The sequence below is a fragment of the Acromyrmex echinatior genome, chromosome 15 (genome assembly GCF_024713525.1).
Source record: "Acromyrmex echinatior isolate Ae372 chromosome 15, ASM2471352v2, whole genome shotgun sequence".
NCBI lineage: Eukaryota > Metazoa > Arthropoda > Insecta > Hymenoptera > Formicidae > Acromyrmex > Acromyrmex echinatior.
In genome coordinates, this window is record NC_141866.1 from 7,597,128 (window position 1) to 7,622,748 (window position 25,621).

The 25,621-nt window shown below is 41.4% G+C and overlaps 1 protein-coding gene across 5 annotated transcripts in view; it reads left to right on the forward strand.

Annotated features, from left to right (window-relative positions):
- The window catches only part of LOC105147015 (sosondowah), a 355,053-nt gene that overhangs the window by 315,023 nt on the left and 14,409 nt on the right, over window positions 1-25,621 (forward strand). The window contains exon 7 of one of the 5 annotated variants that reach the window (XM_087413830.1): window positions 5,097-12,679. The exons of the other annotated variants lie outside the window; for them this stretch is intronic. Within the exon in view, the coding sequence (XP_087269956.1) occupies window positions 5,097-5,138 (42 nt within the window). The 3' untranslated portion in view covers window positions 5,139-12,679. Of the gene's footprint in view, window positions 1-5,096; window positions 12,680-25,621 lie in introns of those variants that run through there. 5 annotated transcript variants of the gene reach the window in all.

The window sequence follows — 25,621 nt, forward strand, 5'->3', positions numbered from 1 at the left end:
GAGCCGAACGAGCCGGATCGACGACTTCCCGTGATTGATCGGCAGCAACGCCTCGACGACTAGCTGGCGTCAGCTCTCTATACCCTGTGTCTCCTGCAAAGGAAATCTGATACTTCCGCAGAATCCTACTATATATATATATATATATATATATATATATATATATATATATATATATACACACACGTACATCATGTCGTATTATTACGTGCTCGTGAGAGAACTTGTGGTTAGATTAATTAGTCCATTTAAATAGGAAAAATTTAATTAATTAATTTAGCAATAATCGTTTAACGATATATTCTTAACACAAAATTGTCAACACTTCCAGAAGTTTGGAAATGAAAAATTGGTTTCTTTTCTTTTAAATATTATTTTTATTCTTGTTATTCTTATATTGTTTTTATAACACAATGTAAAAATTTTTATGTATCTTTTTAATTTTGAGGTTTTGTCAGGTACTACGAATACAGCATCATATCCAGACACGTTTCTTCTCAGCCTGACGCCGTAGTTCAGCCAATTAGGCCACGAGCGACGAGTGATTCGTCGAGAAATATTTTCGGTCACGCGCTAGCGAGGGCGGAGGAGGCGAAGGGGAAAAGGGACTCGGTTGAAATGGGGCTGGTTTCTTCTTACCAATTCGAGAACTCCAACTTAATGCTGCACCGTAGTAGCGGATGCTTATAAATCGCTTCCAGGTTTTGGCGCTTGCACCATAGGGATTGCTGTCACGCGCGATCCTTAACGACGTTTAACTAATCACGCCCGGAGAAAATATATATCCGCGATGGGAAACTGGCGCCAGGAATGGGATCGCTAACAAGTAAACAGAAACGCAACTCCTGTAGAAATCGCCTAGAAAAGCAATCTTGGAAATGTCGAAACTTTATAGACGTTCATTTTTCTTTTTAATTTCTCATTTACGCTTAATTATAACGTTTTCTTAAAATATTATACAATAAATGGAATTAATGTATCTATACATGGAATAAAGAGAACAGGTTTATTGAAGTATCTAAAAATTTAGTTAAAGCTGAAAATAATTTTGTTGAACTATCAGAATAATTATATAGAACACTCAAGCTGGTTGTTAGGATATCAAAAGTTTTTGCAACATAGCTTATTATGCTTGAATTTCCTATATAATTATTTTGATAAGTTTAACAAAATTATCTTTAGATTTGTATCTAACTGAATTATTAGATATTTCAGCAATTCTTTTCAGTTCTTTTTGTATAGAGCAGATACATTATTATGACTTCTTTCGAATTATGTAATTACGAACTCAAACATGCCTTTGTATCGTTGTAATACTGCTTCTTGCTCGCCATAGGCTGCATTTGGCGCAGTGATAACTGGCAGCTGCACTACTCGTACCCTTTAACAACGGCACGATCGTAACGATGCCGTTTGCTTACAGCGCGTTTATTACACTGTACTATTATATGTTGCAAACCGTGTGTACATCCGTACTGCTACTCCATATACACATTGCGGATATTGTAATCCAATGCGGAATTATAATTACCTTTCGGTTCCTTCGTAGTGGTTAAGATATATGAGACGTAGAAGTCGTGGAAAATACCGCGATGTAACACCTTGTATAAGTAGATCGTTAAAACGACGATATCAATTGAGGACATCGCGAGACCCTTCTCCTGGCGATTATATTAACATTCCGTGTCCTGTTGCTCGACAGGCACTTTCGTGCAGCGAAGTAACATGCGATTTTACCACTAAACTGCAAGTAAGATGACCGTTTTTATCGTTGCATTGTAAGGATTTCTAAAATTTATGATATTCCTCACATGTGTTTTAATCTTCTTCATGTCAACTACTGTTTCAGTATTGGCAACATTTCTAACGTTGTTGTCTCATGATACTTATCAATCCGAAATTCGACGTTTCTGATACGAGAATATTTGTGTAATATATCGCTTCTAAATTTTTCACTCGATTAATTATCTTCCACTATATCGTAGTATTCCAATTTTCCGATGCCTCCGTCTGAGTGAAGACCCGTTAACGCTATCGAGCGATATCGAGATTGGTTACACTTGAATCGAGATTATAAGGAGCGATCTTAAGCAATTTACGGGAGGGGCGTCATTATGTACGTATATATTGCCTCACTACAGCATTGTATATACCGTTAAAAGCCACGTAAAGCGTTACACCGTCTAAGTAAGCGTTCCACGTAGGTATACGTAGGCACTCTTACCTATACCTGCCACGTTGAACTCATGGTTCGTAAATCAGGAACACGAGCCACGGCGGAAAAAGTCACTCGCCATCTCGCCGTAGCCGATAAGTTTACCTACGACGATGGCGGTGGTAACTCACGTCGCGGCCTTTCCGATCCCGCGCACGGCGAGAGAGAGCCGATCTTTACGATTTACTCGAAGTGCAGTAAAGCACTCGCTTTTGCGCACGCCCCCTTCTGCCTGCAATTTCTTTCTTTTCTCTTTATTTTGAGGTGTACTCGAGAAAAATTGCGGCGTTACAAAATAGCCTTCGTATTTATAGGTGGCATAAGGTCATGAACATCTTAGAGAATGCAAAAATAAGACGTATGTTACAGTCACTATAATCATATCAACATATTTTGATCCTTTTATTCTATATTATTTTATAAAATATTACATAAAAATAAACGTATTATAATAAATTTTTTTCAATTGAAATGAGATATCAAGGAAACAGGCAAATATCTTTATTTTAAAAAAAGATAAGTTTATTAATTAAAAAGTAACATATACCAAAATAAAAGAAATTTCAGATATCTATCACACTATAGAGTGGCGCCGGATATCGAAAAAAATTTTTTGTATTTGTGAATATAATTATATATTAGGTGTTGGAATTAATTCGTAGCGTTTTTTAATGAAAGAATGTTATTTATTTCACATGAGCATTAAAAATTACATTAATGAAAGTACTTCCCATCACTTGTAAAACGCTACGAATTAATTCCAACACCTAATATTATCACATTTATAGTTATTATTGTTATAATTTATAATGTTAGTAACAATAATTACATATATTTATTTATAGAATTATATAATTATTATTACTAGCATTGTAGCAGTAATAATGATAATTATAGTAACATGTAATTATAGTCATAAATATCAAAAATTTTTCTCGCACAATTAGTGAAGAGTTAATGAAAAGTTAATAGGGTATCGTATTTGAGTTCAAGTTTTTTTTCTTTTTTTCTTTCTTTTTTTCTCTCTCTCTCTCTCTCTCTCTCTCTCTCTCTCTTTCTTTCTCGGAGAGTTTATTACATTTTCATCTCTGTAAATCAACCAACTGAGTTGATAATATCGCGCGAAAGTGGGTCAGTCGTACGGAATAAATTACGCCATACGGTGCTGGCAATTTCGGCGGGTGTGACTGCGTAAATCATCACCGATAAGAATTTCAAAGTCGTCCCTCGATTCAAATCTGTCCGGACGAATCGAATGGTTTAAATGGATGGATGGACGATTGGTCTTTGCCACGCGGCGGGTATAAATATTTCACGGGTTGCCTAAGAAGTAGCTGCAGAGCTGCCGCGAGGCCAATTTAGAGGCTGCTCGGTTAATGAGCCACCGTGGATGCCACACGCATCTTTTTGCATCCCCAGGCCCCCGTCTCTGTGTGGCCAATCGAACGGTTAACAAACTCACGGGCACCTGGTTCTACTCCTTTCCTTCTCTGCTTGTTACCTTTCGTTCCTGTTCTGTTCACCATAAAATGAGAATTTTATGGTGAACGTGATAGACTGATAAGTCAGTAATATAATTAAGTCAAACTAATTAGATATTTCGTTTTAATAGTTGAAATTTGCCAAGTATGAGCTTTTTATAATTATTGCTGTTCGAAACTAACTGTCATGTTATAATAAAACAACCGAGCGATTATAATTGATTGTCGTGGTATATAATTGAATTTCGTGATGTCGCCAGTTTACAGATCTTTGTTGCTCCCGTCGTCCGTTATTAATTGGACCACGCACTTAACAACGCTTTAATAAAACGTCCTCGTACGCCACGTTACATGTTGGTCAGGTATTTCCGCGTTTAAGCATCGTCATCTTATTGAAACGTATAAATGAGTGCGATAAGAAAAGCACGGTGCGAAAGTCAGACGAGCACACTGTCGGATTTAACGCCCATCCAATTAATTTCGTGACGCCGTCTTCCGAGATGCCCCGCAACGACCGGTGGGAACGAACGCACCCCTGCGGTGCACTTTCTCTCACAGATAGCGATGGCCCTTGGAGCCGCGCGATGAACCTACTTGTAATTTTCAAGCCGAACCGAATACGGACGCTGATTCAGATTACACTTCAGGCATGCTGACTGGTTAAGTGAATATTTGATTTATTTTTTAATTTTCAAGACGGATCGGTATTTAATCTGAAAGAATTGAGGTTACGTTCATGAAATATTCTTTTATTACATTATATTGAAATATTATTTTTGCATATATTTGATTATTTTCCATTATATATTTTTTATTCATTTTTATAGTCAGTTTTTAACATTTTCATTTTACTTTTTATTTCGCTATCAGCGATTTCAAGCTGTATTTACGGTTTTTTTTTGCGTACGTCATCTGTTTTTTTTTATTTATTCTTATCTCTTTATTATCGACTGAATCGATGAGAAAACCTTAAATAGCGCGACGGCAAGACTTAAGACTCGTGGATCATCCCGAGCACTTTCCTGCCCTCGGTATTATCGTGTCACTCACTAGGCTGGCGGCACTATTATTTGTGGCCTGGCACGGCCCTAATAATAACACCAAGCAATGAGGAGGGACAGCAGACATTAAAGTGAAAGAGAGAGAGAGAGAGAGAGAGAGAACTATAATAGCGGGGTCGCTCGTGCGTTTCACACGCGGTTCTTGCGAGCCACACGATGTCCACGGCGAGGGGAAATGTCAGTAAATTTATATCAAGTTAAATCGAGACAGGGTATAGAAAGAGAGATAGAGAAAGAGAAACCTCGTGGTTTACTCCGGCCAAACGAAAGTCAGTAGGTGCTCCGGTTCGGAATCGGTAATTAATGCGACGACTTAAGGTGACCCGTTTATCTTTCCAGCCTTGTGACAACGTGGCGGCAGGTGCAACCCCTTCTGGATAGCGTTCAGTAGTTCTTTGACGTGTGACAAACTGACGATCGAGCAAGGGTGGACGTTGCGACGCGGCGTGACGCTATTTCGTCCTCTTCACACTCTTCTTACTTGCGCTTCTACTTGCTTCAGCCGATGTTCTGTCGCAGTACGATGCTTCGCGTGTAACATCATGCCATAGCCGAAAGGTTGAGAAATAAATATGGTGAGATCATAGACATGCATCGTACGAAGAATCTATAAATTCACGCGTCTCTCTCTCTCTCTCTCTCTCTCTCTCTCTCTCTCTCTTTTAGATATAGAAGCAAAGTACATATGGCGGAAGTTGGATCATGTACAAACATACAAGCGAAATTGTATAAATCCGCTTTTGTTGAGGAGTGAAGTTTCGTACTGTTAGGAAAATATCATATAAGCGGATTTGGAATTATACATGAATTCGTAAAGAGATATTTCGAGTTTCTCGCTATGATTCACTGCTTTTATCAAAATTGTGAATAAACTGGACTTAATTTTTAAACGTGTATATTATACCCTCGAGAAATAGCAGAAATGATTGCGCTACGCTGTTGAGAGCTTTCTTGAGTATTGAATAACTTAACTACATTCACAATTAGTTCTTTATAAACGCATATTCGTCGCGCGGAGCCAACAGTACACGATGTTTATGGCACGCTACGTTTGTTTCGCGCAATGAACGCGATCATTGCCTCCGGAACAGATTAACTATCGCCGATAGCAGCGGCGATGGTCGCGATTGATAGATATGCAAGAATCTCAGGATACACAGGCTTCGCAGAAAATATCCGGTGAGAACTAATTTCCGGAGTGGTCGATTGCGACGAGCGATCTCCGTTGTGCGTATCAGCAAGTCGGTGCAATTAAAAGATCATAGTGGCGCAACGGTTTGTGCGTCATCATAAAACAACATATATCTTGCAATGCCGTTCTTCTGAATGAAATCTCTCTAAAACATCGACAATCTACGAATACCAGCTGATAAGTCTGTCAGTTCTATTTTTTTTTCAGATTCTCTTATTCACTCACTCACTCACTCACTCACTCACTCACTCACTCACTCACGCAGTTAAACAGATTATTTTATAATTAAAACGTTTATTTGCACTGTTAATTTCATAATGTTAAATTATATCCACAAATGAAATTATTTCTAATCATTTCTATAAATCGCCATTGTTCTTCAATATGTCGTAAATTTAAAACAATGTAGTTAATATAATTTAAAAAATATATTAATTTGATTCAAATTTAATTTATTATTTATTACAAGCATTCATTAATATGAATGCTGTTTATTTTAAAACTAATCAATTAAATTATAGAAATGAGCTAATTAGATGTGATTGTTTTTTAACTACACGTTTTGAATTAAAATACTACATTTTGATACACCTGAAAATTGAAAATATGTTTAACTTAAGGAATTTGTTTAAATTTGATCCTTTAATATTAACAGTAGCTTTTCTAAGAAATAATATTTCAAGAAATAATATTTGATATTTCCATTTTTATTTTATTAATTTTAAAGATTCGATATACTAAAAGTCTAGCTACTAAAGTCAGGCATTTCCTAAAAATTCAAAAGCGTTATTAAAATTCTTATTATTAAGATAAACAATCTCAAAATGAATTTCTCTCGATGTTCCAAGTACATCGAACCACCTCTGCTCCATCTTTTCCCTCACGCAATGATCAAGTCTGTCTCTATTGGGAGAGACCGACAGTATAGATATCAACGGTTCCTCCTTGCTGTGTCACAGAAACAAATAAACGTGAACCTCCACGTCATAACTGTCGACACGGAGGCCATGCTTAATAAATACTCAGTCGCCTTATGAGGACGGCGCATATAAGACCCCATTGCGGACTGAGCCGATATATACGTCTTTTTAAACATACGGCTAGTGGGTGCGTGGGTTGCGTCGCGCGGGGTTTATGCGGGAACGAAACGAGTGAGATAGTGCTGCGGTGACAGCGGCAACGAGCCGTGCATCGGTTAGTCTCGCCATATCAAGACCCTAACGTACGAGTTCCTCTGACTCAATCGCGTTCTTGTGTATGTTATCCGCATGTGTTTCACTGCATTCGCTGGTAGCGCGACATTCGGGAGCTCCTTGTATTCATCGAATAATTTGAGGCAATACGAATTCCCAAGTATGCTATTTAGAAACCAAAAGATCCAACGTTGCGATGTAATTTACTCGGTAATTTGATTGTTCTTTAATTGGAACTGTGCCGGATAAATGTCTCGCGAATGCAGAGGGACTGCACTGACTACGTTATTAGTTATATTATATAGAGTATTGATGTACATTAAATAGACGAATAAAAAATTGAACAATTAATATATGCAAACACATACTTATATATGCAACATTATTTTGTAAACTTTAACTTTGACAAACTTTGCGTATACATATCATAGTTATAAATACTTAATCAAGCAGTGTTTTGCTCTTCTTCAATGATACTTTGCTTCAATGTCGCGAGAAGGGCTCGTATGGAAATCCTTGAAAGGTCATGCATGCAATATACATGGACACTGAGGGCTAATGTTGCTCTTTTTCGTGAATTCTGAAGAGGACCGACAAAACATCAAGACCTCTCAGAAGAGGGAGAGGGAGAGAGAGAGAGAAAGAGAAAGAGAGTAGCCACGAGAGAGTAACTTCTCGGGGACGTATAATATTATGATGGCCCTTGCCGTTCGAGGAGAGCACCGGGCTTCCCGTCGAGAGCCTCTCGAGGTTATGTTTGAGAAGGGGTTCACTTTTCTCCTCAAAGCTCAAGACAAACAGCTCTCGCTCGTGGCATCGGTAGCATAATAATCATTCGCGTATATTTCCGCTCTCTCCCCTTCTCTTTTTTTCCTTTTTTCTTTGCTTCTTTCCCGCGACCACGAGCATTCTTTTTCACGTCCTTCTTCCCGAAGAACTTTCTTCCTCGTACACGTTCCTCACGCGTCTAATCGCGTCGATCTCTTGTAGATCTACATCGTACTTCATACGGACTCTAACTGATTTATTATACGCTCGTCAGTGTGAGACGTCGCAGTTCTCTTTGTATGCGCGATATATGCAATCGTCGCTCTATCGGACTCGTATCTTGCCTAACGGAGTCCTCTCTTTTTCCTCCTCCCTTTTTTTATTCTCTCTTTCGCTCCTCCATTCTAGTCCTTCTGCCTGGTACCTTTCGCAGACCTCGCGAGTTACGAGACCTTCGAGCCACTCGTTTATCTTGCTTGACGAGGAAAGGAGGAATTAACGAGGAATTAATAGCGGATCTTAATGATAAATGATTCCTTCAGCCAGCCACCCTTGCCGCCTGTCCTAATTTGTCTAATTATTTCACTTAATTCCCTCCCGCGCAACGACAAGATTTCGTGCCTCGCTTTAACGAAACGAAACTAATTAATGGCACCATTAACTTACGTACAGGTTAGCATACATTTCCGTGCTCGGGCTCGCAGAGCGCAGGACCCGCGAAAAGACTTTAGCCTGTATATCTATTCTGCATTATATAGCTTATTTAATTAAGCTTGTTTAATTATGCTCGCATCAACTATCAAGCTCGTCTTATGTCACTACAGGTAAAAGCCAAATTTAGTACACATATTATAAAACAGTTTGGAATGAATTTCGATTAGAATTGTTTTGTTTTTCCTAGAAAATACAATAGAAGTCTAGGGAATAGTTGAATTCCGATTGGAATTCATTCCAAATAGTTTCATAATATGTGTACTACAGGGTTGCCATAAAAATGAAAATCAAATGTCAGGGAAATTGAAAACGATTAGGAAAATCAGAGAGAATCAGGGAATTTTTGTAAAATTTTCTGGAAAATTAAAATTTTTGGTTTTAAAGAAATTTAACATGCATATATCACACATGCAGGGGGAATACTAGCATTTTAACAATTAAACGCTAGCAGTAACATTAATAATAATTTATATTGCTATGTTAAATTATTACTTTCTCAACAAAATATTTTTTTAATCAAGACAAAAATACAAAAAAATTTCAAATATTATTGTATCAGGGAAAATTATGAAAATTTGTCTGAAAATCAAGATTATGGAATTGTAGGATGAAGAATTTGTGACAATCCTGAAGTATCAACTTACTCATAATAACGCTTCGTGTCCTTACTACATTAATTTCTTTACTAAAAACGCATGACGTTCTTCCACATGCAGGAGCATATGTGGTCATTATGTGAATTGTAATACCGCGTAATGACACTGTAACTCCTTAAAGATATGCCTTGAGCCTGCCAAAAACACTTAGTCAATGAAGAGGCATTGCGCAAAACTTATCATTATACCGCCCATCGCGTACCTAACGACGTCTACAAATGTACACTCCACGAAGTATATCGGACACGGAATCTGCCCGATATCCGCGCACAGCTGTCAATCCGCGAGTCGCGTGCGGCTCCTCTGTGCGAATTATCCCATATAAGTGGAGTATTGAGAGGATCGGGGTACGATTATCCCCGAATGGGATATACCTGGAAAATGGGCGACATCATTGTAGTGTAGAACGCGTGCACACGCGCGCGGGGCTATTTTACCTCGATTCCTTTCCTCAGCTGGCCCGTTCCATCAGTCACACGCAAATAACTCACGTTCCCTCGCCGTTGAGTGTCCCGGTAATTTATGTGCTTGTGCTAGGACGCCATCGTTCTCGTTCGCTGCGATAGTCCTCGCATTCGCCCAACCGCTTCCTCCGACGAACAAATTGCTCGCGATCAAACTATTTCTATGACTCCAACCGCGGAGTGATCATTAATCTACGCGTTTGATAACATCTATGCGAGAAGTGGTTGAGAAATTGTTAAACCTCGATTCAAAATTGTGTTAATTACGCGGTATGTCTGATCCATATGATTATCCATACTCGAAAGTGCGAGGTGTTGCGCGTTCTTTCATCCTGAAGATCATTTCACAAAAATTCGACGCATTGTCACAATTGATTTTCTAAAATGTATCTCTCATGAAGCCATGCGCGACGATTAATTCTGGAGCCATTCATCAGACGGTGGCAGTAACGTTCGAGCGACAGCGGCGGAAACGACGAGGCGGATCCCGAGGAGGATGCCCCACGCTCGGTATATTTATTGGTGACGTTATTTTGGTATTTCGTTACGCGGAGGTCGTGGCGCGGCCCATTCGATCCGTTGAGTAATCGTCGGCCATTAAGCACCCTGTCCTCTCGCATCCATACGCGAGCAATGCGCGGTGGTCGTATGCCGCCTTCTTTTTGGAAAGTCGAAAGGGGTTGCTCCGCCTGAGAAATAAGAGAGAACCTCAACGACGACGACGACGAGGGAAGTGCGAGGGGGAATGACGCGCGCTTAGACGAGGAACACCGGGACCTCTTAGCAGTGATGGAACGACCGGGATTCACGCTATGACCGCTACACCGCCAATTCACCCGGTGATGAACTACTCCGACCAACCGCGACCCTCTCTTTTCCGCTGCCGCCGCCGCCGCCGTCGTCGTCGTCGTCGTCGTCGTCGTCGAGGTGGCATGGACAAAAACGTCGAGGACCGTAGAGTGTTCTCTCGAGTCCTCTCTTCTCTTCTCGGCGACGGATACCACCCAATTAGTGATGCCGCGCCTCGACGCCGCTCTAACGCGTCCTTCGAATTCTCGTTCCCGCTCTTCCTAGCTTGCCATTTCTCAACTCACGAGTGTCGAGAAATATACAGTATACTTCTTGACATCCATCATTGGGGAGTCACGTTTACCTAATCGTTTTCGCACCTTCTTGGTTACTTACATCAAGGTTCTACAGAGTTAGATTAAACGACTCGAGAACTTTCAACTGGATACATGCGAAATTAATAATCGAAATGATATCTATTGCAGAATGACAGAAAAGTTTTTTATTTATTAAATCATTTAATATATTGTAATATATTTAAAAAAAAACAAACTACGAAGTGTTAAGTATATCTTATTGAAAATAATAATTAACATTTAAAATGATAAAAGACTTTACTTTTGATACAAGATTTACGGCACTTGGGAATGCATCAGCGATGACCATGCATATTTTTACAAATAAATTTTCCTAGGCTGCCAATAGAACAGTCTTTAATTTACTAACCGATGAAAATTTCTTGATGTAGAATCTTTTTGGTACTTAATAAGATTATGTAGCTAATTCCTTTTTTTAAGAGTTTGTTTTTATACATTAACTTCAAATATCAAGTTAATGATATTTGTCGTCAATTTAACATCAAAATGATAAACAGCTGCCAAATAACAGCTTATCTGGATAATGATTTGATAAACATACAAAATTTTATGAATCAACTTTTTTGTCAACCTGTAAATTAAGCCATGTACCATCTATCTTGTTTAAGATGTTTGATTGTATTATAGACGTATTCTCCATTTTGGTCGCTTGTACCGATAATTTTTCAGTCATCTACGCACACGATCGTTCTAATATTTTATTGTTGTTGCCAACTGCCATATTAATAGCTCCGTGCAACTCTTCAATTTGTCGGATCAATGAAAATCCTGATAGGATCGCAATACGATGCGTCCGGGGATCGAAAACACAACGAAGCGAACCAATTTCTCTTGACCGACGCGACATACGAGGGCAAAGCTGATCTGGGAGAGGAATTTCGTCCGTAGGCGGAAACCAGAAGGTACCATTCACAGTGGAAGAAGACTCTCGGCTCAGATCGACCGAGTTCGGTTCTTACTTCTGCGTTGTCGCACGGCCAAAAAACATTCTCCCTATGGAGGAGAACGGCCAAACGTAGGCCATTATGTACGCGAGGGAGTCGAGCTTTTTTGCGGGGAATGCCGACGGACGCCGAGGGTGGGCCATCGCCGTCACGTTGACGAAAGTCGCGCAGCTGGAAAACCGAGGCGGGCACTTCGTGGCCGACGATGAAGAAGAGTGGCGAGGATCGTCGCGCGAGAGAGACCGGGACGAGGGCAGAGATGCATTCGCGTGCTTTTGGGTATCTCTATATATTTTGCTTCCAACCTACACGTGTCGCCGCGTGTCTCGCCGCTGTTCCGGGCTCAACATTCTTGTGGTACAGCCGTCTCTCGCGTTCCCTCCTGCCTCATCCCGTATTTCGTCTCACCAAATTTTTTTTATTTTCTTCCTACGTATCATCGCCACGATGGCCTGCAAACAAACGCGTAATCCTTCTCGTCATCAACATCCGTCACCCATTCAGTCAGAATTCAAAATACTCCCATTTTCGCGATGGCGGAGCTACGGTTGGATTCCGTGACAAAAAATATGGTTGTGTCTGAGCATACATTTGCTTTTGGCAATTTATCTGAATTTCTGAACTGCCTGTCGAGCATATTACTTATCGTGGTGTACTTTCATCCATGTTAATCTCTCAGTTAATCTTGAAATGGAATTAATTAAAACTTTACAAAAACCCACATCAAATGTAACATCATGAAAGAATAGCAGCGTAATAACATAATGAACGGTTCATGTATGAAATGAAACAGTTTTATAAAGATACACAAAAAGCGAACGAAAATGTTAATATAATATTTATACGACATTACGACGCGCTAAATGAATCCGTACCTACCGGACGGGTCCATTTTCTCGCGCGATAAATTATTATTCAACACGACCGTCGTACTCCGAAAAATGTAAAACGGTTTTACGCAAACGCGCGAATTTATTTTCTCTTGCGTAAAACAGTGAAACGTTTCTTCGTACAATATTATGATAGTATGACTGCTATAATTCACTTGGCTGCTTTTCATACTTTGAAAACCAGTCGGGAATTGTATTCGGCGAAGTTTAGTGCATTTTGCTGTTCTGCATATGTATATACGAACCGTGCTATAATTGTCTCCCTCACATTGTGATTTCATCCATCCTAACGTCACGCCGAATCCAAATGGCACGCGCATTTGTTCGCGACGATCAGCGGTTTCCTTTTAAGCATCGGATAGACCAACAGGGATGTGCTACTACGTCGTTCCCTCGGTAATTAGAAACGTGCTTGAAAGCGCAGTCGAGCCCGTACATCAGACCAAAGTGGAAAGACCGATTAGCGTGACTCGCTGTCAAAACATCCACTTGCACCCGTGACAGGGAAGAGAACTTCGTGTCCTCCCCCCTTTCCCCTTTTTCTCTTGGCTTCTCTCCTCATCCCACTGTGTCGCACGAAGAGTATGTACCCCGAGAATCAGTCACCCGTGTGCACTCTCGGCAGTTCATCACTCCTGGGCCAGGGCGAATGCAACAACGTGTGTAGCGAGTGCAACGGCAAAGGACGAATGCGACGTAAAAAGGGCGAGCGAGAGTGCGATGGCGGTGGCCGTGGCGCATAATATATTGGTTTAAAAGTACCATTTATTTAAACGGCGTTTACAACGGGGTCGTGCCGCGGAACGAAAAACACAGACCGCAGCCGTTGGAAATAATAACGGGGTTAGCAGGGCCCTCGACGAGAAGAGTAACGTCCCGTGCGCACGGCACGCGGATGCAATTGAATCAATCATCCCTGAAAAAGTGCCACTGGATGCTTTCCACTTGGTAACCCGCTGTAAATTAACGGCGCCACACGAGTGCCGCTGCAGCGGTAACAGTCGTCATGAAGCGGGAAAACGCTACTCTTCGACGCGACGCGTCGGGCTTTTTATGAGAGCTGCAGTCGCTGATGATTATGAGAGAGATGTTCAGGAGATGTCTCGGTGGCTCGGATGTTACAGTACCGTGCGTCCTATCGACCACAGATATTATAGAACGAATTAGGATGAACGGTTGTTTCTCATAGCGTTAAAAATTACAGACTACAGGTAAATTGAATCTTAGGCATGCATAACAAATGTTTTTTTTTTCCATGCACGAAAAGAATGATTTTGTTGAAATGTTTAAAAATCTAGCTAGATATAGAAAATAATTTTGTTGGACTATCAAAATAATTATGTAGAAAATTTAACCTTCGACTGTAGCAACGATTTGTTACTCAAAATGAAAATTTGTAGACGGTTGTAGAATCATGAGGACCTAAATTGTAAATAAAAAAAACTTTAAACTTTCCTCTATCAATTGCCGTAAGGCATTGTACTTGCATTCTGTACTTCAAACACAGGATACTTTAAAACTACGTTACAGTTTTCAACTCTATACTGGAAAAAGAGTCTGCATTAATTAGAATTCTAGTTGAACATGGACAAATCAGAAGCTTTTGGTTGTTCATTTTTAATTAGATGTTTTTCTTATAATTAATATAGTTGACGACTAAACACGATGAGTAATGTTGTAAAAAAATGTTGATATTCTGGCAACCAACTTGAGCGTCCTTATTTTATTGGGTCATCTAAAAAGTATCCGCGGTACTTTGTCACTAGATATATGACCATCAACACACATCTGGTGACAAAAAACCGCGGATACTTTTTAGATGACCCAATAGTTCAACAAAATTATTTTCAGATTTCTATTATTAGCTAAATTTTTAGAATCGTTTTTTTTCTGTTGACTTCGACCAAACTTGAATTTCGTAAAAATTTATCTTGAAGTTATCTTCGAGACAATTAATTTGTTTATCTCGTTTCACTCGGTAACTAATTCCTGAAAATGCGCGAACAAGCGATGAATAAAATCGCCCGCAAGAATGTACGACAAATACTTCTGCGGCGTACCGATTCCGACACCAAGCTCCTCTCCTCTATTTAAAATTGTCCCAGCTCGCGTGGCCGCATATGCTACGAGAGGATATGAACAGCCGTGGATATCTCAGGATTTAAATGAACTTCAGCCGCTGACACTTTAATGCTTCGCATCTCGCGGCCCGCCCGCTCGTCGGACTCTCCGTCTTCTCCTCTTCCTCGGTCGCCCGGTCGCGTCATCGCTGACATAATTGTACACGGCAGTGATGCACTAAGGACGCACCCTTGTGACGTTGATTATATTCAAACAGGAACATGTATATCTTTGCCGTGAAGTGCCATGCTTTCGTAACACGACGAGAGATCGTGGAGGATAGGAAGAGAGATGGAATTCGGAACCGTTAGCCCACCGTTAAAGTCGAAGTCGCCCGTCATCCCGAACGGCCGAAAACGTGTCTTCAAAGAGAGCGTTATTATTTGTGATCTTTCGCTGAGATCGAGGACACTACATCCGTAATTTATCGAAGCGTGGAATATGGAGAAACTTCCGAGAATCGTGTATCATGCGGAGAGAGCGGAAACGCTTTCGTGTCAACTATGTTGTGAAGAAACATACCATTGCAACGATTATATTTTAGAATTACACTTCATTCCGGACAAGATGATATTGGATCTGTTTTTTGTGGCTGAACATTAGTGTATATTTTTGGAACTAAAGTGAAATAGGTATATGTTTAATATTTGGCGAAAGCGAGAGAGAGAGAGTTGCAATGTAGTTTAGTGCAGGAATAAACAATAAATTTATTATAAATTCCAAATTGAATATTTTGTCGATGTGACATTACACGCTGTGACGACTTGGTCTATAATTATATGCTGCTTTATCCTTAATCCAATACGCTGCCATATATATTTACTACCATTTCGTCGTTATATACAATATTATTAAAAAATGGAATGTAGAGGATCCTGCGTCGTTGCGTTAGTCATTTCGTTCTCTTCGCCACATCGTAAGAGGCCAATCTTGCGAAACGAGTGGTTCACGTTTCGCCGACGGCAAAATTGACATTGAACGGCCACGACGACAACAACGACGACGAGGATGATGACGACGATGTCGAATCTTAGATAGCGGGTTCAAGACACCGCCGTTACGTCAAAGCACGCTGGATAGAGTCGCTGAGACGCGGTAAAAAGAGGACGTGCCGACGCGAACGGAGGGATGGGATGGTGATGGTGGGACGGGGAAAACAAGAGCGCAAACGAAACTGTAGCGGATGGAGAGGAGCGCGGATTAACAATGGCGCAAATACTGGTACCGGCTGCAGAATGCCCGCGAGCGCATACGGCGCATAATTAATACCGTGGCTTGGGCACGGCGGAGAGATTCGTGGCATGAAGCGAGATTGGTGAGGCAGAGGGTGGGCAAAGGGGGCGGTCGGAACGACGAACAACGCGCGGTCTCTCTTGGTCGGTAGTTCGTAGAAAGAAAGAAGGGATCGAGGGAGACCGGATCCGAGGGGTGTCCATAGGGAGGAGATTTATGTGGCTCCTGATTGAATCGTTCTCACTCGATCGTGCCGTTTACTTTTTGCCCTCTCGAGAGATCTCTACGTCCCGTTTCTTTCTTTCTCTCTGTCTCTCTCGCTCTCCTTTCCCCTGCACTCCACACTCTTCCGTGTGTCCCCTTTTATCTCATACCCCTGCGAATGCACGCAGAATATCCATGGCACAGGTTACTCAAACTGCTGAAATTAGCTCTCAATCGTTGCAGCGATTGAAAATCATGCTACCGTATTTATGAATTATTTCTCGAAAAGTATCATACAAATGCCACCTTTGATCTGTATAATCCAGGTTATTTTCTTTTAATTCAAACGTTAAGAGAAATATTATTTTTAAATTTGACTCGAATATGTTTCTCGAATATTTTTCTGATAAAGTTTCTGCCTTTACATCTTCCGTAGCTTGCTACTGGTATAATTATAGTCAAAACATCTTAACGCTAACATTATTTTTTAACATTTTTCCGTTTCCATCGCATGTTCAATATTCCGCTGTAATTCCGTGCAGGTCTTGTTTCTTCGTTAAAACATCTCTTCATCATCATTGTGCGAGACCTGAATAGTCAAAAATCTTCTTCCGTGAGGTAACGCAACTGTCTCGCCGTACCGCAGAATAATTTAACTCCCGAAGAATTGGTGTAATGGAAGAGCACGTTTTATGCTACTCGGGGTCGTCGACGCAGGTAGCTCGTAATGTTCCCGCATCGTTCGTCGTCGTCGTCGTCGTCGTCGTCGTCGTCGTCGTCGATGTCGTCGTCGTCATCGTCGTCGTCGGCGTCGTCGTCGTCGTCGTCGTCAGTGCGCACGCGGTAAATTTCTGAAACACAGAGTCTCTCTTCTCCATTGTAATGCCACGCTCTCCCGCTCGGGGCGAGCTCCGTTAGCTAGGAGGCGGTGAACGGAAGCAAAACAAAAGACGCCGAAATGCGTTCATTATTTCGAGCTAATTGGCGGTGCCTTTACCCTCAAGCTGGGAGGGAGCCAGTCAGCCTCTGGTAGCAGAAAGCAGGGAGCGAGTTTTGGTGCTCTCGCAGAAGCGAGTCCTTAAACGCGCGCTTGCCTCGGGCTCTTATTCTCCTCCTTCTCTTGTCTTTCTCCTTCTCCTCTTTTAACCTATGACATCGCTCTGTCGGTCCTACCTTCGATAACGAGATTATTCTGTACGATCGCTACCTTCAATTTGCATTTTTTGTAGCTGCCTTTGAGCGCATTCCTTTTTACAGTTACTAGCAAATAGATATTATTTAACATCTTATCATGTAGAAATATAATTACTAACAAGAACGTAATTTATAAATTTCAATCAATTTTATTCAAGATGTGTAATAGAACGTTGCGAAAAAAATCTAGATTATTTGAAAAAGAATCACGAAGTAATCTCAGATCTTGAAAGTGTCTTGCGGAAAAATGAGCCCTACTTCGCATTCCGGGGACTTTATTCAGGGCGCCCTGGTGGCCCGGGCACGCATCAGTGGCAGTTGGACATGGGTGCACGGTATGCGTATACACGACGTACGATAAGTATCGCGACACATGTCGGCATAAGTACCGTGATCAATAAAGTCGCGAGAAGAAGGTTCGTCTCGCGGCGCGGTTGGAAGTCATGGAAATCATGGAGTAGCTATTGGAGGTGCATCCTCGACATCCTCCTCTTCCTCCTCTCTCTCTCCTCTCTCTCTCTCTCTCTCTCCCTCCCTCTCTCTCTCTCTCTCTCTCTCCCTCCCTCTCTCTCTCTCTCTCTCCCTCTCAACTACTACCAGATACCACTACGAACAGCGGGTAGGTGCATCATATTCGTGCACGGTAGCTCGGCCGTTTTGATACCTGTGTTCACGCATACACGCATACGCGTGCATACATAAATACACGCGCGCGCGTACACAACGTGTACACCGACCTATACATAATATTCCTGGCCGTAATACGGCGTGGGGCGCTACGTCGCGTCGTTGGTTCCACCGGACAACGCCACGTGATGGTAATGGCCGCGATAATTATTTAGATAGCGGAGGATATATGCTTCCTAGCGCAGCATGGGACCCCGGCAACGTCGTTTCCATCGTGCCCCCGTTGGTGTAAGCCGGAGACGTGCCCGCCCGAAGCGATGGAACGTATATACCCACAACCGTCACCCATTGGAAATGATATCCTCTTTCCTCTCGCCCTCATTATTTTCTCGCTGCTGTACGAAGCTATAACGTTGGATCACTCGTTTCTCAGGATGAAGCCGTTCATCTTGGATCCACATGACGTCGCGACCTCGAATTTGTGATAAGACATGTGTGGTCGCTAATAAAATAAACTCAGATAAAATCTTATCATAATTGATGGACATGAAAGAAATTTATAATTCATAAATAGAATTTTGAACAGCGTGTTTGTGTTACAATTGTTCATACCATTTGGTTATCTCGGATCAAAATCAGTTAATTTTAATAGTTTTGAGAGATTTGATTTTAACATCTTTATTTTTCTACATGTGGAATTGTTAGATCCATAAATTTCTGTCACAATTTAAGCTCATGAATTACTATGAGGTGAATTAAGGGACGAATCTTTGGTATAGGTATAAGTAAGATTTTATCATGATATGTTAATATTGAACGAGTGATGATTTAAAAGAGAGGTAAATCAAATCGGCTAATCGTTCTATTTATAGACCCTCTCTCAGAAGTCTAGATAACTCTCATCGGGATACTTCCTCGTGCGGCTTCCCGACAGACTTTGGGGTGGATTAACTCGCTTCGCCGCTGTAGCGGGGCATTACTTCCACGTAGTGCACCTCCGGTCCATGGATCCTGGCTGAGAGTCCCCCGATTTTCGCATAAATCAGTCCTGGTTCTCCGACTGTACCCCTGCCCCGTCGCCACCGGTAACCCTTTCTCCTTTCTCGGTGTTCCACCCACAGACTCAGAAGGATAGACAGAGAGAAAGAGCGAGAGAGAAGAAGGAAGACTTGCGGAGAAACGAAGAACGGAGGAGCGCTATTTTATTGCCGGCTTAATAAATGGAGGCTCCTTTATTTGCTCGAGCCAGCATCCGCTCGCAGTTTGCCAACCTGTTTGCTAACAACAAATTAATCGGATGACGTACCCTGACAATATATATATGCACACACTTGGATACACATATGCGCGTGCGTGCACGCGTAAATATAGTGTGTGTATGTATATGTGTATATATATATATGGTGTATGTGTGTGTGTGTGTGTGTGTGTGTGTGTGTGTGTGTGTGTGTGTGTGTGTATACACATGCGCGTGTATATGCGAGTCTATCCCATCTCTTTCCCCATATCCGTTCTCTCTGTCCCATCTTCCGAGTACGAGGACGACAGACGAGAATAGGCAGCTCAACAGCGGTTCCTTCACCCCTTCGAACGAACTTGCAACCTGCTGCTCACTTGGTCGTTTCTCTTCCCTTCTTTCCAGTCGTATAGTCTATCTCCTCCTCGTCGTTTCTTCTCGATTTCTCTCCTTCTCTCTGTCCTCGATGCGAAGCCGTGAGCTCTTCGTAATGGACGTAGGTATGCGTTACCCGCAGTGCGTTCGACCGATACGTACGTATAAGTCAATCTGTAATTCATAATGCGTACGCTCTTTGAGTTCTTGCTGCCCACACGCTGAGAAAAGAAGAGAGAAAATGGAGACGAAGAGGAATGACAGACGAATCCGACATCACGTGTCATTCGGAAATAAAACCTGACCCGGTCAATGTCGGCGCTTTGAAGCTGGACATATATATATCTCTTATTATCCCAAAAATATTTCTAGTGGTTTTAGTTAAATGTGTATATGTATCCCATTAGCACACTAACATTGAATCAATATCTCAGAAACGTTGATTTGCAACATTGCGAACATTGCAGTAACATCGCGAAATAGATTCAATGTTGAAGAGACGTTGCAGAAACGTCTAATGTACGTTGAATTACAATGTTTGTGAAATATAAAAAATGTTTCTCATATTAATTAATTTTATTTTATTATGAAAATAAATATTATTGATGAACATTCTATTCCAGGAAACACAAAATTATAATTGGAAAAAAAAACACTTTCTCCTCATTTAGGAATTAATTTCCTTATTTTCCTAAGCGATCACCCATCTAATCTTGTACGCCCTCCGATGTTTATATATACCTATTTTTTACTGTAGAATAACAAAAAATATCTAGAAATATCAATAAGTTTAACGCATTTTTGCGACTTGTAATTGATTAACAATTAGTAGTATTGTAGTGGATTAAAATGCAGAACCTAGTATTTCTTGGATTATTTTATTATTGTTTGATAGAAAAAGAAAGAGAGAAAGAGAGAGGGAGAATTGACCAGGAACAAATTAAGTAAATATTTTAATTATAATTGATATAGGATGAAATTAAGATGAAATCATCTTCATGCGACAAAAAGGGAGCGCTATCCGGTGCCAATATCTGAGGATTACATCAGCTGCGACGGACAGCTCGTCTAATAAATGATTTCCCTAATTCTCTTCTCGTCGAGCATTCGTATAATGATCATTGTTCTCGACTCATGGAGCAGCGCTAACATTTAGGGATACCTAATCGTATTTACAAGTTATCTTACACGAAAATCTTACTAAGCTATAGCGCGCATTTTTTGGAATGATGTGATTTAATTTAGCAATTTAAGAAATAGAAAAGAACGTTTCATGAAATTACGATCACATTTTTTTATTCCAAGATTGAGAAATGCGCGGGAAGAAATTCAAGATTGTGAAATGCAATGGACATTACAAATGACAAGTTACTGACATTGCGATACATTTCTATCGGGAGTAATAAAGCTTTATTGTTTTTACGTTGATTCTCGTTGAAAACTATGCGCCGATTCCGTTTCTTTACGACTGCATCGATGCATCACCTAGACGATCGCCTCGGCGACTTTTTCTTCCGTAGCGCGGAAGTTTTTCTTCGTCAATCGCTGAACACCGGTCAGAAGGGATCCTGGTAGAAGAGCGACATCCGGAGTCAAGAGAGAAATGCCTTTCTTCATCCCCGGTTCGGAGCCGCACGGATTTCCGACGCAATGACGCCCGGGGGATTTCAAATTCCATCGTGAGAGGCCAATGCACGTGCTTACATAAGAGAATCTCAGCGAGAGTCAACGCAAGAAAAGGTTTCGATCGCGTTCAGCTCGTCGTATCTTCCCTTCCTCTTTCTCTCTTTTGCTCTCTATCTATTTTTCTCTTTATCCTATTTATCGAAGTATATACGTTGCACCTGTCGGTGCAATCTGGACTCGCTAAAGAGCGGCGTATCGTGATCGCTGGTTGCCATCGTCGTCGGTTCTTCGTTGCCGTCCTTTCATCGTCGTTGCCATTGCGGCCGTTGCTGCATCCAGCAACGTTCCTGGTAGCTACCGGAGCACCAGGTAGGCTCGGTGTGTGTATGTGCGTGTGTGTCATGCGTCGCAACTATAATTTGAAATAATTTATAAATCCTATTCAATTCAAATTAAGGCTCCACTCTGTCGGATGAATAAAAGATGCATCGTACTGCTCGCGTTCGCTCGCTCGCTCGCTTGTGCTCGAGAGAGGAAGATGGAGCGGAGCGGGTGCAATAATGCGCGTATATGCGGGCAAATGGTGTCCCATTATGCTCGCTCGCGGTGAATTACGTCATCGGAACGAATTGCCTCGAATTCTTGTAGAGATTATGATCGATTTGCGATATTCGCCAATCTGTCGACTGATAAATTCAGAAACGTAGATGTCTTTGCAAATTGCTTTGCAGATTAGAAAACTATTTGGCTAATAGAATGTAATTATATAATAGATTTTATACATTTATAAATTCTCTTCCAGATGACAATAACTATCACAAGAAATTAAAGGCTAACAAAAAATCGTTTTTCCAAAAGGAATTTTCACGTTTCTAGCGCGAAAATTCGCGGATTAAATCACGAGCATTGCTGTCTCGCTCGGACCTTGCCCTCCGGGGCTTTGCCGTCATATTTTATCACGAAAAATCCGACGGCTGATGCGAGCTGTCCCTTTTCCCGTTGTTATCCAGTGGCGCCAAGAGCCACAGAGGGATGGGAGATAGTCGCGGGGCATTATAAAGCATTACAACGAGTGCTGTTAACGCGCCGTGTCCAATCCGCGCACGACTCTCGAAAATAAAATACAAAATGACGCGACAACGCTTCGGCGAGGCTCTCTGTCAAATCCATCGGCGGCATTCCGAATCTATCTGCGCTTGTACTCGTCCTTCTCACTCTCTTTTATCTCGACACTCGCATTGGTAGCATGGTTTTCCCTCTTGGTTCACGCGCCGAGCGCGAAGCAATTACTCAGTATCACTTTTTTCATTTAATCTCTCACCGAAAGAGATTAATGATCTCTAGATCTATTTACATGAATCTTACAATTTAAAATTTAACACAGAAATTATAAATATTGTAATTTTATTATAAATAATCATTGATTGTAATACATACTTAATCCCTGCACAATCATCTTTTTCTCGTGAGAGAAAAAGATAATTATATTGCTTCATATGATCAGAAATATATTTCATAACTTCACCAATCGCTCAATCACATAATTATATCATAACAGCTGCAAGATATTTTACAGTATTATTTTATGGAAGTAAAAGGAGTTCGCAACGATTCGATGAGATTCAATTTTCTTCCGAGTAATTTTATTTCAGTCCTCATTTGAGAAAGAAGTACACGTAATGTCTGTTCCCGAGCGACTGAAAGTAAGCCGACAAGTCAAAACCGGCAATTAGTTCGAGGATAAACGCACAGGAAATATTAGCACGCGTGTGCGTGATTTTTCTCTCGCGTGTTGCAATGTTGGTTTAACGGAAGAAGCTCCTGGAAGGGATGGGGATGGAAAGGGGTGACTAAAATCAATTTGTTCGTATCCGCGATGAACCGTCGCGTCGCTTCGCGGAGATTGCATTTTCACCCCGGGATACGACGCGAGGAACGGCGATTTTCAATTCGTCTCTTTCCGTTCCACCGTCCCACTGCCTTACACGTAACGGATATACGTTCGCGGACTTCTTGTTTCCCGTCTCGCCGCGTGCGCGCGAGGACGACCCGCTCGAATTGCAAATCAAATAGAATGCACCCCGCTGCAACGATGGTTACATTGCGCGGACGACGTTCGCGCGGGATATATTCGCTCCACTTTGATATACGCTCGCTCTCTCGCCCTTTACTTTCATCGTAGAAAGAGGGAACCTTATCTCTCCTTAAGAAAAACAAGAACGGGTGTGTGCGTCGACGTATATCAAGCGATAAAACTGAAAAGCCTCTCAAATTTAATATCTTTTACAATATTAAGCAGATAATCTCTAAGACATCTCTATTTCTTCTTCTATCGATTATCTAATATGTTGGTAAATACATAGTTATTCTCTAAAACTTTTCGAGTGAATCTCGTTCTAAAGAGTGAAATATTTTAACCTTTTTAAGGTATCTTTTTACCCTGCATATACTATAACATCAAATTTGAAGACATTATCCGTTGAAATTTAATTCTACCGATATCATTTGAGGTCTGATGTACATAATATATGTTGAAAAAGTAGTGTAAAAAATTTGAAAAAATTAATTTAGAATTATTTATTAATGTAAGTATGAATTGAATTTAAAAAATTATTTTTAATACGATTCCAGGTCTGTAGGGATTAAAATTGAGTCATTCTTTTTCAAGACTGGCTCAATCTTCACTTTAGAGCGAGATTCTACTCCAAAGAATTTAAAGAGTAGAATAGGTAACAACAGTCACCCCTAATAATCTACCACAACATTTTCGAAGCTACAAGATCTCTAATCACATCGATGCGATGGATTTCACCAGTCACTGTTCTCTTCTTTTCCACGCAGAACTTTCCGCGGGCAGACAAAAAATAGCCGTCCCGCGGCAATGGTGTTTCAGCCGGAGTTCGTTCCCATGAAAGCGGCCCGCAATCGTGTTGCTCGCAGAGCCAATCGAGAGTTTATCAAGCGCACTCGGGCGCGCACCGCGGAATATTCGCCGGTCAATTTCGTTTCCCTCCCTCCCCCTTCCCTCCCCCCTGTTTAATCATGGCCCGGGCCCCTGGTCGGCGAGCAACGGCGTCGGGGGTGGCTCGACCGTTCGTATAGAGGGGTACGGCGTTGTGCGGCGTGTACGAGGAGGGTTGCTGGGGGGCGGCGGCAATAGCCCCGCTCGGGCCGTCATTTGTCAGGGGCTGTCGCGCCACGAGCGTGTTTCTGTTCCAGCGGCGCAGATAGCGGCCCATCCATAGGCCGTTCATCTTTATTCCTTTATATATAGAGGCCCTATTCCCCGGCCTCTGTCCCCCTCACTCTCTCACGTCTCCCCGTCCCACCCCACACGCCCTACACGATTCCCTCGAACTCATTTAATTACAACAAACAATTTATTAGGTCCATCCGGGATCCGCCCACGGCGTATAAAATGGTGGGGAAGGATAGAAGGAGGGAATAGGTCAGGGGGTGGGCCAGGCGCCACTCGTTCGTTCGCAGAACGCTGGAGGAAAGCAAAATTATTCCATCAGGGGTTGACTACCGCGCTTCACCGGCTGTCATTCTGAGCTTCTGGGTCAAACCATGCCGTAAATTAACAAGCAAAGTGTGGCGACGTAATTTGCTCATGTGGTGATCATCTATGATACAAGGTTCCTTTCTAAGTAATTCCTTCCCTGTTTAAAAATCAATTTTTCTTAAAGGAAAGAAAGAACACGAGATAAAATAAGATAAAATAACAACGAAAAAAAGAGAAATACGCAACATTTAAGGGAAACTCATTTCAGATTGGTATTGTCAAAATTATGATGTGTGTGTTGTTTAGATGCGAAGGTATCTATGACGCCATATCTCAGACGAGAGCGTGAGATTTGGAAACAGAAGTAGTCTCTCACCGATCTCAGTAGATCGGTTACACCAGAAACCCAGTCCGCTTAGAAAGTGAAGAGCCGATAGGGATCGGAGCACTATTGTACCATCGGCGTAATTGAAGCCACAATTACAAGTCTCCTCCCGGTGACTTGTTTATCCGTTTTTACCCACATAAATTCAAAATAGGATTCTAATAAAGAAACTTGCATTCGCATACCGCGGCTAATGCAATTCCATGGAAAGTCACGAGTTTTCCACGCGTCCTGATTGCGTTTCTTCCGAGAAAGCGAGATCTGCAATTCGAGAAAAAATCGCAACGAATCTAGAATTGCTGATGCAAATATTTTATGAAAAAATAACAATTTTTTTATTATTTTATTATATTTTTCATTTATATCGATT